Here is a 17,837-nt window from a genome sequence, read left to right as displayed (position 1 = left end):
TACTTAGATTAGGAATCAGCAAACTCTTTCTGTAAAGTGCCAGATAGTAAATATTTTAGGCTTTGTAGGCCATACAGTCTGTTGCAGCTATTTAACTCTGCTGTAGTAGCACAGAAGCAGCTTAGACAATATGTGAATAAATACACTCATATGATTGTGTCCCAACGATACTTTATTTGCAAAAACAGATGGTGGGCCAGATTGAGCCTACAGACCATAATTTACCCACCCCTGATTTAGATAAAGGAAGGAGCAGGTACTTTATTCTAAATTAACGCTGTCCTCCCATAGTTTTAAGTTCTGTATTTAAATGGCGGTATAGCCTCATTTCTCTCAGAACCTTTAAATGTTTGTTTTATTTACATTTAAGGTTGTTAAAGTAGAAGTATAGACAGGAGTCTTTAAGGGTTTCACAGTATTTAGAAAGGCAAGTTTAACCAATCTTCAAGATTTCTCCTAGCAGTTGCCTCTTTTGACTTGCTTAGTCTAGTGTTTACAGTTAACCACTTAAAATTAATTTCTTAACTTTTGCTGTTGCTTAAATTTAATTTGATTTAAAAGTACCAATGGTACTTTGAATTAAAGCCTGTTAAATATCAAAGCTGAAATTGACTTTGGCCATCATTTAAATTCTCTGATCCTCAGTTTTTCTAGCTATAAAAAGAGGAAGTTATACTTGATTAATTCTGAAATCCTTTCCAGTTCTGATATCATTTTATCCTGTGGTCTACAGAAGGAAGCTCAAATTTCTCTTTATTACAAAACAAGTCTGTTTGGCCCTTTCCATAACTGTACTCTTAATTTTTATAAATTGGCCACCTAAAAGTCAAGATTTTCTTGCCTCATAAAACTGAAATTCCTTCCCACTCGGATGAATCTATCTGACTTGCAAATGTTTATGCAAATATGATTTATTGACTGTGAGGAAAAGGCTCTTGCCAGCCGGCAGCAGCAGGTTTGAGCCTGGACTTTCTCCAGGGAAGCAGTTCAGTGCTTAGACCTGTCCTCTCTTCTTCCATCTCTGCCCATCCCCCAGGTGGGGTCTGACTTGTCAGGGATACTTGGACATTTATCACACATCTTCTTAATTTCCTGCAGAAGTTCTGAAGCATTATTTGAGGGACCTGTTAGTTGGTCCAGGAGAGAGTTTATGCACTTGTACAATTGCTGGCTTGATTCACAGTGCTCACAGTTAATGTAATCTTTTCTCCTGCCATAGTATTTCCGTAAGTCCACTTACTAAGCCTGGAAGGATCAGGCATACTGGTGCTTCCACTTTTCTCTGTTTCTAATTGCCATGCCTTCCAAAAGTTTATGTCATTATTACTCTGATGAAATAAAACGTTTTCCTATTTATTACAGAGAGAAAGGTATGCCACACACAAGAGTGTACACTATGCTTGATCTGTTTTCTGTCAAAAATAGGCCCTTCTTTCCATATTCATCAGCAGATGGCTTTCCCTCTTCCCATTTCCTTCCCCACTCTCATCCTTGTTACTGTTTATGCTGTTTTAATTTATGCTGGCTGAGCTCTCATTCTTTTCAAAGAGAGGGAAGCGATTCCTGGCTCCGTCTTCTTTCCTCAGCTCTTTCTGGGTGGGTTACTGGTCTTGCTGCCTCTGTTCTTTCATGTGTTGCTGGAAGTGAATTAGGCGTGCATTCTTATTTCACCTGGGAGACATCTGGGTTGTCAGCCTTCTTTGGAAATAACTGCTTTTACCTTAAAAGCAGAAAGCAAAAAAGCAATAATTGAAAGTTGAGTACTTTCAGATTATTGTGGCATCAGGTTAGCTTTGAGCTGTTTGGAGGTAAAAGAAGAGAAATTCTCTTTGAGAAAGGGTAGGACATTGTCAAATCTGGTTCGGAAGCAGAATTTGAAAATAACCTATGAGAGAAATCTCAATATGGGGGCTGGGTTGCGGGGAACAGGGAAAATTTGATCAGGCAGAAGTAAGATAAAATTTACCTATGTCCTTCCTAGGCAATAAACCTGTTACTTTGAGGGAAACAAATCTATCGCTATTTCACTTTCCCAGTTTTCATGCTGACAATATAGAACGGCGTAATTGTTAACAGATGCTCTTAAAACTGATACTTTGGCATTGGAATTTGTGTACCTTTAGTTGATTATGAGTGGGCTGGTCTTCTGCATATGCACTTCATAAAGTATGAAGTTGCTTAGTGAAGCCTTGATTTTGGCATCATTCCCACCCTAACCCCAGCCCAACTTATCCTTGCTGCTTATTCTGAACCAAAATGGCGACCAATAGAACAGCCCTCTCTGAGTTTTTGTGTCCAGTGCAGTTACATGCATGTTGCTTACAACAAAGTTGATGATGATTTGGAGAAACAAGCAGTATTTTCATTATAACACCAGTTTTGTAGATGTGTAATCATATATATTTAAATACACATATGTAATACCAAAGTAGAGACTAGAGACAAATGCACCAGAATAACAGAAGATGTCATCTCTATTTGCTGGTTTTAAAAGCATATTCTTGTATGTACTTTTCTGTATTTCCTAAAGTTTTTATAATAAGGATATAAAAGTTTTATAATTAGACAAGGAGACTTAAAAATTGCTAGTAAGTGTGAAATTTCAGTAGAGCAGTTATTTAACAGTGCCAATCAGGGAATTCCCTGGCAGTCCTGTGTTTGGGACTCTGCACTTTCACTGCTGAGGGCCCAGATTCAATCCCTGCTTGGGGAACTAAGATCCCACAAGCTGCACAGCACAGCCAAAAAAATAATAATAATAACAGCGCTAATCCCAGGAGTAGTCAAAAGTTGACTAAATGAAAGCATATCATTTGCTGAGAGTAGGAGGGATTCTTACTGATAAAGCACATAATAGTTTCCATAGTTTGTAGTTCACATACACTACAACATTCATCCTTCCATTTTAAGGAAGAGGAAACTGGTCCTCAGAGAAGTGAAGTCATTTTTGCTGTTCTTGAACCTGCATTAGCCAAAAGGAAGAGAGTGTCGTAGGGACTGGCTGGGGAGAACCAACCTGGATAAACACCCAGCACGGATAGTCCGTAACTGCCGGCTTGGTTTTGAGTTGACAACGTGGGCATGCAGAAGTTGCACCAGAGCCTTCTGATTCGGGGCAGGGCTCAAGAAGAGACTTCCTAGTTAAAATTAGAAAGAAGAGAAGAACAGCCTCACTTAGCTCTTCTTGCACTCACTCTCAATCTCTCCAAATTGAAAAGTTCAAAGCATGAGAAAATTATATTTAGAGATCCACACAGACATTGAAGTGAGTGCTCACTGAGTAGTCTGCACCAGCGATGACTAATAACCTTGCATCTCTCCTGTCCAGATAGTGTCTGCAGTCCAGTACTGCCACCAAAAGCGGATCGTCCACAGAGACCTCAAGGTGAGTCATAGTGCTCTTACTATTGTACACTTTCCTTGTGTGTGCTCAGTTCTCCCAGTGCTCGTGACACAAAGGAGGCATAGATTAGACTGTGTTATTAAATTTAAAAAAAAATCCTAAGATATATTTTACATTTCAGTTAAGGCAGCTCATAGTTGGTCTCTGGAGAAGAATCATCCTACCACCAAACAGATGGGGGCCTCCAGAAATGCACGCTCTCACCTGCACAGTGTCCTCAGTGCTGCCTGGCATCCTTTTCTGTTTTTCTAGTCAGCATTCTCTCCTGTTAACAGCAGCGTTATTTAAATGAGACCTACTTCACGGTTCTCCACCTCTGCCCACACTCCTGGCATAGGGTAAGGTTTCCTATTTCACAGAGAAAATAGAAACACCAGGCAGAGACTCCTTTCCCAGCTGCACCTGCATCCACCCTTAACCCTTCAGGATTTCCCTCTTGTTACAGGACAGTGGGGTGCCTCTGCTGTCCCTCCCTCTGTGTTCTGGGTCCTGTGTCCCTCCAGAGGCTGCTTCACTCTCTTTCCTCCCATCTCTCCCTTCTTCATCTGCCCTCTCTCTCTGCTGGCGTGTCACTAGCAGCATGTATAAAAACATGCTCAAGTTTATACCCTCTTTTACCAAAAAACCTCCCCACCCCGATTCCCCTTCCTGGTACACCCTTTTTTTCCTCTTCACCTTCACAGCTGTATTTCTCTAAACATTGTTTAGATTCTCTCTTAACTTGATATTCACTTATTCTCTCTCCTCACATAACTGTTATCAGTTTGCTTGTTCTCTGTTCACCCACCCTTGCTGCATTCACATCCACTCCAGTAGCTGCAGTGGCCACCTATATGCTGATGACCCCCAGATCCATTCCTGCAGCCAGAGCTCTCTTCTAGGATTTAGTGTCCAGCTGACAAAAGGACACCTTCACATCAGCATCCCTCAGGTAGCTTGGGTTCAGCAAGTTCAACACCTAAACTCCTCCTTCCTAAACTTGAATTTTTATTTCTCATTGTGGTGACTGTCCTTCAGGTGCCTCTCTCTCCGTTACTCTGCCGTCCACTCAGACCCCAGGTCTTTTTGCTGCTGTTTCCTGAGTATCACTTGAGTTCACTCTTTTCTGTCCCCACTCACACTCTCCTAGTCCAGACCACCAGCATATCTCGTACCTGATTACTGCACTAGCCTCTTGCCTGGTCTTCCCTGCTTCCAATTTTGCCTCTTTCTTCCATGTCTGTTTCCTACATTGTAACCAGAATGGTCCTTTAAAAACACAAATAAGATTGTCGTTTCCCGGGCTTCCCTGGTGGCTCAGTGGTTGAGAGTACGCCTGCCGATGCAGGGCACACGGGTTCGTGCCCCGGTCCAGGAAGATCCCACATGCCGCGGAGCGGCTGGGCCTGTGAGCCAAGGCCGCTGAGCCTGCGCGTCCGGAGGCTGTGCTCCACAATGGGAGAGGCCACAACAGTGAGAGGCCCGCGGATTGTCATTTCCCGCTTGAATGACTTTTTCAGTGGCTTCCTGTTGCCCTTAGGTTACAAACCCAAACTTCTTGACTACAAGTCACTTGGCTGGCCCTTTGTAATTCAGACATGGCCACATCCCCAGCTGTGTCTCTCTGCATCTCTCTACCACACACTGCCTTTCAGTTTCTTGAGGAAAACGTGTTTTGTCTCAGCAGGGTTTTCACACTGTTTATTCTGCTTGAAATACCTCCGGTTAACACGCCCACTACTATCAACTAATCTTCCAGGCAGCGGTTTTAGTTTCACCCCCTCTAGGAAGCCGTACCATACCTTTCAGTGCTGGGCCCATGACTCCCCACTTCTCTGTCACAGCAGTTAGGACCAAGAGTGTAGCTGCTTATTTTTCTAAATTGTCAGCTTTTTGAGGGCAGGACCCTGTCTGTCTATATATCCAGACACTAATACAACACCTGGTGTGTAATTGCCACATGGTAAATGTTTGTTGAAACAAGTGGAAAAGACTGTGATCTCTATCTTGAATGAAGTTTAGGATGCTCCCTCCTCAATGATAGCCATTATGCAGCTTACTTAGCAGTGTTTATGAAATGTGGCTCTCCACCTAAAGCAAGTATCTATTTTTTAAAAGCCCCTTATTCTTAAAAAGCTCTTTAAAGATTTTATTGATCGTGGACATTTGCTATATAATTAGTGCTAGAATCAGTCTTTACAGTCGGGCCTCCATATCCCGGGTTCTGCATCTGTGGCTAAGGAGGGCTGGCTGTACTATACTGTTTTGTATGATGATGGATTATGGTATCCACAGGGGGTCCTAGAACCAGTCCCCTAAGAAGACTGAGGGATGACTACACCTCATATCTGTTACCGGTTATTAATGCTGAAAAATGAGGAATTCTGATTTAGCTCCTATTTTTTTTCTCTAGAAAGAATGTTCTCTTATTCATTAGGATATATTAACTTTACATCATTACAAAAAGCTTTTGTGAAATGCCTGATTCTATCACAGTTCTGATTCTATTTTGGTTAAATTTCATTTTTGTCTTGGTGTTTTCCCTCTAGGCTGAAAATCTATTGTTAGATGCTGATATGAACATTAAAATAGCTGACTTTGGTTTTAGCAATGAATTTACTGTTGGCAGTAAACTGGATACGTTTTGTGGCAGTCCTCCGTATGCAGCCCCAGAGCTCTTCCAGGGCAAGAAATACGATGGGCCGGAAGTGGACGTGTGGAGCCTCGGCGTCATTCTTTACACTCTAGTCAGCGGGTCACTCCCCTTTGATGGACAGAACCTAAAGGTATAAGAAGTGGTTGCATCCACGTTCTTCAGAAAGCTAAAAGGATTTTATAAAATGATAAGAGTTAATGTGTTACTGTTGTTTCAGTGGGGTTCTTTGAGTTCTTTTTTAACCTAAAAGTTGACTCACTAGTTTTCTTTCCTCTCTACCTCCCCAAAGGAACTGAGAGAGAGAGTATTAAGAGGGAAATACAGAATCCCTTTCTACATGTCCACAGACTGTGAAAACCTTCTCAAACGTTTCCTGGTGCTAAATCCAATAAAACGAGGCACTCTAGAGGTAATCTCATAAGGAACAACTTTGGAGCGTCTTTAAAGTATTTTTAGAACTTTGCTTGGTTTGTATGACGTATTGAATACTATCCTGGGGTTTTTTAAGTAACATTGAGACATTTTTTAAAAGTTATCCTTTGAGCCATAATCGATGAAATGTTGAAAATAAACTTTCCTAAGTATTGTGATTATCAGAATGTTTCATTTTATGCTGCTAATGAACAGTTCACCTTTCAGCAAATCATGAAGGACAGGTGGATCAATGCAGGGCATGAGGAAGATGAACTAAAACCATTTGTTGAACCAGAACTGGACATCTCAGACCAGAAAAGAATAGGTAATTATTCTGTGCCTGCATGTTGGTGTGTGTACAAGTAACATATTTCTGTTTTGATTCATATGTGTATGCCTAAAATGGGGATAATGGGAAGTTAAGTATAAGTTACATGAATCAGCTTATATGTTTTGTCATATTTAGAACTTATCTGCAGTTTCCTGTAATAGCACTCAGTAACTCAGAAATAAGCCAACTGCCCGTTTATGTTAGAAAATGTGTGATCTTTTGGGTCAAATAAAGGAAATTATTTTACCCTGTAACATAATGATTTCTTAACCAAACGAAACACATAAACTATATTATACCCTTCTTTTAGATATTATGGTGGGAATGGGATATTCACAAGACGAAATTCAAGAATCTCTTAGTAAGATGAAATATGATGAAATCACAGCTACCTACTTGTTGTTGGGGAGAAAATCTTCAGAGGTAAGAATAATCAGATAAAAACCTACAATATCCTTTTTGTGAATTATTAGCTCATGTAAACTTAGTTTTTTTTTAGTGTGTATAACATTTGATAATATCTTTTAATTTACCTTCAAATAACTTATCTAAGTCCTATGACTATTATGAGATGCTATTTTAACTTTAAGATAACCTTTAATAATTTGGCTTCCATTAGGTTAACCTATAGTCATTAGTAGTTTTTAAATAATGTAAAGTATCAGATGAAATAAATAGACCGTTTTAAGTTTTTTGAAAAAGCCTGGAAAGAAGAACATAAATATTTATCCTCGTGTGAGTTTTTCCAGCAGTCAGAAAAATACTTTTGCCTGAGTTTAGGGTTGTCATCTTGGTACACTGATTCTTCTCTCTCAGTGAACTACTTATGAGAGGTTTGTGTATTGTAAGTTTAGTTTCATAATAAACCATTTGGGCTCGTGTTGTGGTTTGCTCTGTTTTTCTCATTTTCTCTTAGCTGGATGCTAGTGATTCCAGTTCTAGCAGCAATCTTTCACTTGCTAAGGTTAGGCCAAGCAGTGACCTCAACAACAGTACTGGCCAGTCTCCTCACCACAAAGTCCAGAGAAGTGTTTCTTCAAGCCAGAAGCAGAGGCGGTACAGCGACCATGGTAAGTTTGAGACCATTCCAGTGTGTTCTCTCAGAGTCTCCCATTAACCAAGAGGCCTCCTAACACTGGGAAGCATCCTTTTGCTTATGGACTACTGGGGTTGGATTTGCTTGATTTCCCTTCTTGACATTTCTTTCAAAGCAGTCCTGCAGGTTCTGGCATATTTATCCCAAGGCTCTGATCTCCTTGGTACACTCAGTAAGCTGTGTTTTTTTTGTTGTTGTTCGTTTTTTTAATTAATTAATTTATTTATGGCTGCATTGGGTCTTTGTTGTTGCACGCGGGCTTTGTCTAGTTGCATCGAGTGGGGGCTTCTCTTTGTTGCGGAGCACGGGCTCTAGGAGCACGAGCTTCTGTAGTTGTGGCTCGCAGGCTGTAGGGCACAGGCTCAGTACTTACGGCGCACGGGTTTAGTTGCTCCGCAGCATGTGGGATCTTTCCAGAAACCATGTCCGCTGCATTGGCAGGCGGACTCTTAACCACTGCGCCACCGGGGAAGCCCCTCAGTAGGCTTTTATTGGGTAAGGCCTGGCTGGGTAGAAGCCTGAGCCACATGTGACCGTTGAGCACTTGAACTGTGGAAATGATTTTCAGTTTTGTCTCAGTTAAATTTATAAAGCCCTGTGCAGCCAGTGGCTACCACATTGGACAGCACAGCTCTGGAAAACGTATAGTATCCCAGTTTTGCCTTAATTGGTTTAAATTTTTGACCTGTGTCTTTCTCAGCCACGCTCTAGCTGTTGTTGTGTCTAACCACCCTCACTCTTAAAGCTTTCACCATAGAGTGAGTATTCATGAGACTTAAGACCCTAAAGGACATGCTTACCACATCTGACAGTTACTCTACCTTCAAGCCAGCCCCGTTTGTTGGAATCCAGAGACTCTAGTAGGTGTGTGCTTATTCACATATTATTATTTCCTTTAATTCCAGCGTGCAGGAACCGAATTTATGTTGGCCTGGTCCTAACTTTTAAAAATACATCCTCACATGGAACACCCGTTCATCTCTTTGTTCAGTTCATTTCCCTTCTCTGGACTTTGTCCACCTCCATTCTTTCACCTTGAGATGTGGCACTTAGAATTGCAGAGTATTCCAGGTGTCTGTAGCTTTGGTTTTGTACCGAAAGTGATGACACTTGGGTTTCCATTTCTCTCCCTGCTGCTGCTGCCTCTCTCTGTAGTTTGGGCCAAAGCAGCACATTGGACTGACACTGTCAGTAAACTGTCTATATGTCTGCTATTTTCTACGGTGTAACTGAGAGCTCAGAACCTGTCTGATGCCAGGATTTGTGCAGGTGGCATTTGTAAACCAAGTGTTGATCTGGGTCTCTGTCTCTCGCGTTCATATTAGTTGCTTACAAGGAGGTTTCCGTGTACTGCAGAGCAATTAGCAAAATGCCTACGTGTTGCTCTAAATCAGCCAGTTTAAAGGGAATTGTTCCTAGATCCTGGAAGAAACCTGGTGGTGGAGTTTTCTCATGTCCCTTTCCCCAGCTCAGAAAATTTTAGAGATAAAAAGAGGTCACCAAACCCCCATATTAGCAATAAGGAAATAGGGCAAGAGAGCTCACCAGGTCTTCTGAGGTTAAATAGAAGTGGGAACGCCTGAGACAGACCCAGGATTCCTGGCCCCTGGTCCTATGGCTGTGTCCACTAACCCGCCCATTACCTCTTATAGTAGTGCTTTTATAATAATAATCATCTTTCTTTCTTGGAGCCTCTGATACTAAAAAGAAGTTCACAAAAGAATATTTCCAGAAATTCTGTATATAGAAAATCACTGACCCAATTCCACATTCTTTGAGGATGAAGATAGTGGTCAGCAAAAAAAAAAAGATTTGATTATGCCTCTGGCACTGTTCATTTAAGTGCTGAAAATGAGATAGGTTCCAAATAATGAAATCTAGTAAAGCACATCCACTTGGTACCAAGTGAAGGCAGACAAGCCTGTAGACAAACCAACTTTTAGCTTGCCCTCCCACCCCATCTCATCTCTCCTCTTGTTCCCTACCTCTGGATGCCAATGATTTTTATCTGCCTGCTTCTGTAAAATCATAACTTAATTTTTATTTGTGTTTCTTAATTTCGGTCCCATGTATGAACCCCCCTGTATGTATGTACATTTTTTTCTAGGAAGGGTGATCTTCATCAGATTTTCAAGGGGTTCTTTTATTTAAAAAAAGAAAAAGAGGGGCTTCCCTGGTGGCGCAGTGGTTGAGAGTCCGCCTGCCGATGCGGGGGACGCGGGTTCGTGCCCCGGTCCGGGAGGATCCCACGTGCCGCGGAGCGGCTGGGCCCGTGGGCCATGGCCGCTGGGCCTGCGCGTCCGGAGCCTGTGCTCCGCAGCGGGAGAGGCCACAGCAGTGAGAGGCCCACATACTGCAAAAAAAAAAAAAAAGAAAAAGAAAAGAGAGTGAAGAATCACTGTTCTGTATTGGGGAGGTTGGTAGTGATCAGGAAAAAAAATAAATTTGCATCCATTTCTCACATCTTATACAAGGTTGGATTCCAATTGGAATAAAGGTGTAAATATAAAAAAAAGAAACTGGGACTTCCCTGGTGGTCCAGCAGTAAAGAATCTGCCTTCCAGTGCAGGGGACTCGGGTTTGATCCCTGGTCTGGGAACTAAGATCCCACACGCTGCAGGGCAAGTAAGCCCGCATGCTACAACAACTGAGCCCACGTGCCTCAACTAGAGTGCGCTTGTGCCTGCGTGCCAACGTGCTCTGCAGCCCGCACGCCGCAACAAAAGATCCTGCATGCTGTAACGAAGATCCCACGAGCCACAACTAAGACCCAATGCAGCCTAAAATAAAATACAAAATATATTAATTAATTAAATAAAAATTATTTTTTTAAAAATCATATTTTGGGGAATTCCCCGGCAGTCCAGTGGTTAATTAGGACTCTAGGCACTTTCACTGTCGTGGCCTGGGTTCACTCCCTGGTCAGGGAACTAAGATCCTGCAAGCTGTGCGGTATGGCCCAAAAGTAAAAAAAGAAGAAGAAGAATCACATTTTTGCGTGATATATCCACACTACGGAGCACTACTCAGCAATAAAAAGGAACAAATTGGGCTTCCCTGGTGGCGCAGTGGTTGAGAGTCCGCCTGCCGATGCAGGGGACGCGGGTTCGTGCCCCGGTCCGGGAGGGTGCCGTGTGCCGCAGAGCGGCTGGGCCCGTGGGCCATGGCCGCTGGGCCTGCGCGTCCAGAGCCTGTGCTCCACAGCGGGAGAGGTCGTGGCAGTGAGAGGCCCACGTACCACAAAAAAAAAAAAAAAGGAACAAATTATTGATAAATACAACAATTTGGATGGATCTCAAGGGAATTATGCTGAGTGGGGGGAGACAATCTCAAAAGGTTACATTGACTCCATTCACATAACATTCTTTTTTTTTTTTTTTTTTTTTTTTTTTTACATAACATTCTTGAAATGACAGAATTACAGAGATGAGAACAGACTGGCGGTTGCCAGGATTTAGGGAAGGGACTTGAGGTGGAAGATAGGTGGCTGTGGCTGTGTTAGGGTCGCCCACAAGGTCCTTGAGATAGAACTGTTCTTCGTCTTGACTGGTGGTGATCCCATGAATCTGCACATGTGATAAAAGTGTGTAGAGCTGAATACACATGCACATAACACACAGTGCAAGTAAAACAGGAGAAGTCTGAATGAATGAGGTCAGCGGGTTGTATCAATAGCTGTTCCATGCACAGTCTCAAATCCTAAAATGAAAAAAAATCTTTTAATTTTCTAAATAACAATAATAAATGTTTCAGAACAAATTGGTAGTAACCCTAAAGATTCAGAATGTCATTAGATGTATCATGATATTGAGAGGAAAGAGAAGTATTAAGGGTAGTATCACGCTATGCTTGGTTGATTCTTTGTTTTATATGTTAAAATTGCCAAACCGAGAACTTGATTGTTCTCCCATAAATCAAATCTTTGTTTACTTTTAATTCCGTTCCAAATAGAATTACCATTATTTATTTATTTACCACACCACGCAGCTTGTGGGATCTTAGCTCCCCAACCAGGGATCGAACCTGGGCCCTCAGCAGTGAAAGCACAGGGTCCTAACGACTGGACCACCAGGGAATTCCCTAGATTTACCATTTGGATTTTTGTCCTAGAAGTAGCTTTTCTGTACCCCACCCCATCCATTTTTTTTTAATAATTTATTTTTCTGTTGAAGTATAGTTGATTTACAGTGTTGTCTTAATTTCTGTTGTACAGCAGAGTGACTCAGTTATACACATATATACATTCTTTTTCATATTCTTTTCCATTATGGTTTATCTCAGGATATTGAATATAATTCCCTGTACTATACAGTGAGACCTGGTTGTTTATCCATTCTATATGTAATAGTTTGCATCTACTAACCCCAAGCTCCCAGTCCCTCCCTCCCCTTCCCTCTTCCTCCTCCCATCCATCTTTTAATAGACCTAAAATATAAAGGCTTTTCTACCATAAATGATTAGCATTTGGTGCTGTTCCTTAAGATTACCACTGGACGTCATATATAATGAATATACTAGTTATCTCGTTCATTTCCATAATTCTTTGAACTCTGAATGTCCTGTGTCATCAGAGTCTCTAGGTGATTTACTGCAGGACATCAGTTAATTGCCCACCTGGGGTGTCCCTAGGCATCCTCCTTCTGGGAGGGGGTCTGACCGGGAACATCCACCCATGTCCTCCCTGTCACTTCCATGAGAAACATGCTTTCTTTTTTTTTTTTTTTGAAACATGCTTTCTTTTGCTTATACTGCCTCTCCTTGTCTACTCAAATTCCTGTTTACCTAGAAGATTATGAGTGCTTTAAAAAAGATGCAAGGTAAAACTTCAAAAGAAAGAGCCTGTAAATCTGTACTGTTCTTTTCCAAAAGGTGACGGCATCTCTTATACAAAAAGGATGAAATTCACTCAGATGTATAGATACCAGGTGAACCAGTTCATTTTGCATGATGTGTAGGCATCAAGTTAGTTTGATTATTTATCTGTCCAGTAACACCCCATAAACATGTTTCAGAAAGACAACTATATAAGCTTATTAGTTAAAAAAAAAAAAAAAACTTTAAAAAAGTAGAATGTTAGGGACTAATAAGTGAAATTTTAATATTGAATTCAGGACTTCCCTGGTGGTACAGTAGTTAAGAATCTGCCTGCAAAAAGGAATCAAAAACAACAACAAAAAAGAATCTGCCAGCCAATGCAGGGGACACGGGTTTGGGAAGATCCCACATGCCACAGAGCAACTAAGCCCATGCGGCACAAGTACTGAGCCTGCGCTCCAGAGCTCGTGAGCCACAACTACTGAAGTCCGTGCACCTAGAGGCCGTACTGCACAGCAAGACAAGCCACCGCAATGAGAAGCCCACACACCGCAACGAAGAGCAGCCCCCGCTCGCCACAACTAGAGAAAGCCCACGTGCAGCAATGACGAGTCAACACAGCCAAAAATAAATAAATTTTTTTTTTTTTTTGAAAAGTGGTTAGGTAATTTAAAAAAATAAAATAAAATTGAATTCATTGCATAGGGAAGACATTATACATGAATGGGAAGCATCTTAGAAGATTTTTACTGTCTTGTATTCTCTTAGATGAATAGAAATCTTGGGTCATCTTATAAAGTGTTCATTTTCACGGGATAAAACATAAAACTATATTCTGACTTTTAAAAAGTGAACTCTGTATTTTAGCTGGACCAGCTATTCCTTCAGTTGTGGCGTATCCGAAAAGGAGTCAGACCAGCACTGCAGACGGCGACCTCAGAGAAGATGGAGTTCCCTCCCGGAAACCAGGCGGCAGTGCTGCTGGAGGAAAGGGAGTTGCTCCAGCCAGTCCCATGCTTGGGAGTGCAAGTAATCCCAACAAGGCAGATATTCCTGAACGCAAGAAGAGCTCCACCGTCCCTGGTGTAAGTATTGTCGGACTAGGACAGGCTAGGGTTGTAGGACTGAGATGATAAGACACTTTGCTCCTGGGTGTTCATCTGCCTACAAAGCCCTACCCACTGGGCCGCCGGGCACAGTCTCAGCCTGTAAGGAGCACTTGCTCTGTTGCGCGTGTTTCTTGTTGAGCCGTATCCCACTGGATGAGTGATCAGATCCTTTAGGTCAAGGGCTGTTTTTAGTTATTCCATAAACATCTGCTAAACTTCAGACTGTATCAGGTGCTGAGATATGGAAAGACGTCATAATCTAACAGAGGAAATGAATAAGACCAAATGGGGCCAGTGCAGACAGGTGATGGCGAACAGCAACCTGATGGAGTCTGTACAGGGCACTGTGAGCTCTGACTGCCAGGGATTTGGTGTTTGCCCTGCATCTCAAAGGGCTCTACTGATACAGAGTGTTGACTGAGTCCTTACCATGTGCCAGGGACCATGCTGAATGCTTTTTCATGCATGAGCTAAATGTTAAGGTGAAGAAATTGAAGAAAAGTTAGGTAATTGTCTAAAATTATACTGCTAAACCGAATCCGTCTCTTAATCCCTGCCCTGAACAAAATCTCCCTAGGAAGTAGGTAGTATTTGTTAAATTGAATCTATTCAGTTTCAACAACTTCTTTGTGAATTGAAATGTGTTCCCTCTGACCTAACATAGTGATTATTATTCTTAGCACTCCAAAAGTAATTTTTTTAATGATTTGATGTTTGTATTTATTGTGAAATGGTCTCTAATTAACATCCGTCACCATACACAGTTACAGAATTTTTTTCTTGTGATGTGAACTTCTTAGATTTACCCTCTTGGCAACTTCCAAATATGCACTACAGTATTGTTCACTAGAGTCACCATGCTGCACATTGCATCCCCAGGACTTAGTTATTTTATAACTGGAAGACTCAAAAAGTAATTTTAAAGAGAATTTTCAGAGAATGAACAATTTTAAGGATATTCTGTAACCACATTTTCCCCTAAAAGTTAGCGGTGACAAAGCCTTTCCTCTACCCTAAAGAAACCCCAAACTGAGGATCCCACATGGAATCTGTGCTGCTCCCTTTGGCCATTTCTTGGGGAGGGGCTTGTAAAGGAACCCAGAAGGTTTTGTGTGTTCCATCCTTTGACATTGTGCTTTATCAGAGTAAACGCTGTGTGGAAAGGTTTTTTATTTGGCTTCCTAATGCAGTAAAATTGGATCGTCATTCCATAGCCCTGCGATTTAAATGCAGCCTCTAATTTTTGTTGACAGTTACCAGAAGAAGAAAAAGACTTTGTTCCCTGCCTTCATAACTTCCATTCCTTCACTCTATTCATCTGCACACCCCCCTTTTGAAAGTATATCCCAAGCATTATTAGCCACTCATATATGATTATTTATAAAGGAAAGAAGTGTATTGTTATAATTTTCTCCCACTTGTCTTCTGCTTCCCTATACATGATCTGCTCATGTTGTATTAAAGGTGGCTGCTTTTATCTTTGTTTTAAAATTGTTACCTGATAAAAGTTTTTACTTGTGACTTCTGTTCCTTGCTTTTTAATTTTGAAAGTATTAGCTTTTTACAAATTGATGTGAAATTCACATGACATGTAATTAGCCATTTGAAGCGCACTGTTCAGTGGCACGTGTGGCACATTCCCAGTGTTGTGCAGCCTCTGCCTGTCTCTAGTTCAGAACACCCTGTGCTCGTTAAGCAGTCACTCTCTCCAGTGCTCTCTTCCCCAGCCCCCGGCAACCAGTAATCTGCTTTCTCTCCCAGTAGGTTTGCCTATTCTGGAGATTTCATGTAAATGGACTTATACAAGCCTCTTGTGTCTGCCTTGTTTCACTCACCGTAATATTTTCATGGTTCATCCAAGTTGTTGGGTGAACTCACTCCTTTTTATATGCCACAGTTTACCTTCTTATTCGTTCATGGACATTTAGATTGCTCCTATCTTTTGGTTATTATAAATAATGTTGCTGTAAGCATTTGTGTACAAGTTTGTGTACCGCACCTGCCGTATTTGAGTCTCTGTTTCTCCACATCCTTGCCAATACTTGTTATTTTCTGTTTTTTTTTAATTATAGCTATCCTGGTGTGTGTGAAGTGGTTCCTCATTGTGGTTTTGATTTGCGTTTCCTAAATGACCAGTGATGTTGAGCATCTTTTCATGTGTTTATTGGCCATTTGTATGCCTTCTTTGGAAAAATGTCTATTCAAGTCCTTTGCCCATTTTTAAATTGGGTTGTTTGTCATCTTGTGGTTGAGTTGTAAGGGTTCGTTATATATTCTGGATATTAAACCTTTACCAAATACAGGATTTGCAAATATTTTCTCCTATTCTGTAGGTTCTCTTTTCACATCCTTGATCGTGTTCTTTGATGCACAAAAGTTTCTAATTTTGATAAAGTCCAGTTTATTTTTTTCTTTTTGTTACTCATATTTTTGTGTGTGTGTCTTATCTGAATCTCTCGTCAAATCCAAGGTCATGTAGATTTACCCGTTTTTTTCTAATAGTTTTACAGTTTTAACCCTAATTTTTATTTTTTATTTTATTTGTATATTTACCTTATATTTATAATCCTTGCTTTTTAATTTTTTACTTTGAAAGTATTACCTTTTAAAAATAGTGGATCTCTCTGTCTGCTTTGTTTTAAATAATCCATGAGTTATTACTCTGTAGATTATTATAGCCAGCTTTTCAGAGTCACTTTACCATAGCCATTTTTCATTATTGCAGAGACATTGGAGGCTAGGAAGGAGGGTGGAGGCTGCTGCCTTCATCCTCTTCTCTGATCTAGTGGCCAGTACTGTTGATATTTTAGTGTAGGTTTATTTAAAGAGTATTCACGTTTATTTAAATTAGGTGGGGGTTTTTTCCTATTGTACTATACTTACTAAATAGTTTAAGACCAAAATGCCCTTTTTTTTAATAGAGTAATACAGCATCTGGTGGAATGACGCGGCGGAATACTTATGTTTGCAGTGAAAGAACTACAGCTGATAGACATTCAGTAATTCATAATGGCAAAGAAAACAGGTATGAAATTTTACCTGTTTGCAAGAAAATTTGTTTTTCCCAAGAGAAATGGAAGAATGATATTTGCTTCTCAGTTTTTATAATCAAAATTCAAATACTAGTGGTAAGTATTCGCTAATGGTAAGTTAAATTCGAACGCAGAGTTTTAGTGAGATCCTAGAATTCCAAATTCCTCTCATTGTCCAGAGCTTATCCTCCTGGCCAGCTGTGTATGATGATTGGAAGGGTTGAGTTAAAGCAGGGAGCTCTCCCAGAGGAAATAGATGGTAAGCTATGGTTTAATTGTAGAATTATGAACAGGGAAATGGAGATTATTTTGTGCACATGAATAACTTGAACCAGGGCTGGAAGGGGGAAGGGTGAGGACCTGAGACGGGGAGCCACACCTCAGGAAGATGTGCAGCACCTGATGGGGCGGGTGAGCCTTCAGTCATAGGTCAGCAGTGTGTCAGAGGAGCATGGCGGACAAGCAGTAACACAGTCTTCCCCTTAAAGGAGACACACTGAGTATCCCAGAGGAATGCAGAGTGCAATCTTCTGAATGATTTTAATCTGGTCGAGAGGCAGTCATACACTGGATAAGCGTGATTTAAAATACTAACAAAGTAATATATCAGTAAGGAGTTAGATCATGCAAACAGTTTTCTTGGGGTTTCAAAATAAGAAATAGAGTCAGAAAAGTGGGATTAAGTACATCCAGAAACCATGGAGTAGAGCTAAGTTTGGGCAGAGGGAAAAGTGGGTGGGAGGAGTTGGATTGGTAGAGTAGTGAAATATATTGTATATAGAACAAATTTCCCAAATGGGCATGATTTTCCTTCTTTCTTTTTGGAAAAGTAGTATAAAACTAAATTCAAAATGGTGAGATATGGTCAAAGTGAGCAGATAAAGTTCTGGAGTAGAAATCCATAAAATAAATTCACATCATCTTTCATTGTCCCCTGGCCTCTCTGAACATTGCTTGGTCATATCACATTCTCATGTGTAGCATCAAAATTGTTTTTCCTCT

The 17,837-nt window shown here is 41.0% G+C and overlaps 1 protein-coding gene across 5 annotated transcripts in view; it reads left to right on the top strand.

Moving 5' to 3' along the window:
- Window positions 1-17,837, top strand: part of MARK3 (microtubule affinity regulating kinase 3) — an 87,694-nt gene that overhangs the window by 53,598 nt on the left and 16,259 nt on the right. For 4 of the 5 annotated variants that reach the window (XM_065871703.1, XM_065871704.1, XM_065871702.1 and 1 more), the window contains 8 exons: window positions 3,329-3,385; window positions 5,932-6,168; window positions 6,328-6,447; window positions 6,678-6,777; window positions 7,094-7,206; window positions 7,700-7,853; window positions 13,562-13,779; window positions 16,725-16,828. In XM_065871703.1, the coding sequence (XP_065727775.1) occupies window positions 3,329-3,385; window positions 5,932-6,168; window positions 6,328-6,447; window positions 6,678-6,777; window positions 7,094-7,206; window positions 7,700-7,853; window positions 13,562-13,779; window positions 16,725-16,828 (1,103 nt within the window). The remainder of the gene's footprint in view (window positions 1-3,328; window positions 3,386-5,931; window positions 6,169-6,327; window positions 6,448-6,677; window positions 6,778-7,093; window positions 7,207-7,699; window positions 7,854-13,561; window positions 13,780-16,724; window positions 16,829-17,837) is intronic. The other variant, XM_065871705.1, reaches the window with a different exon arrangement.

Source organism: Phocoena phocoena, chromosome 2, assembly GCF_963924675.1.
Source record: "Phocoena phocoena chromosome 2, mPhoPho1.1, whole genome shotgun sequence".
Lineage (NCBI taxonomy): Eukaryota > Metazoa > Chordata > Mammalia > Artiodactyla > Phocoenidae > Phocoena > Phocoena phocoena.
Note: the sequence above shows the minus strand (reverse complement) of the source record. Positions and strands in the feature narration are given on the sequence as shown.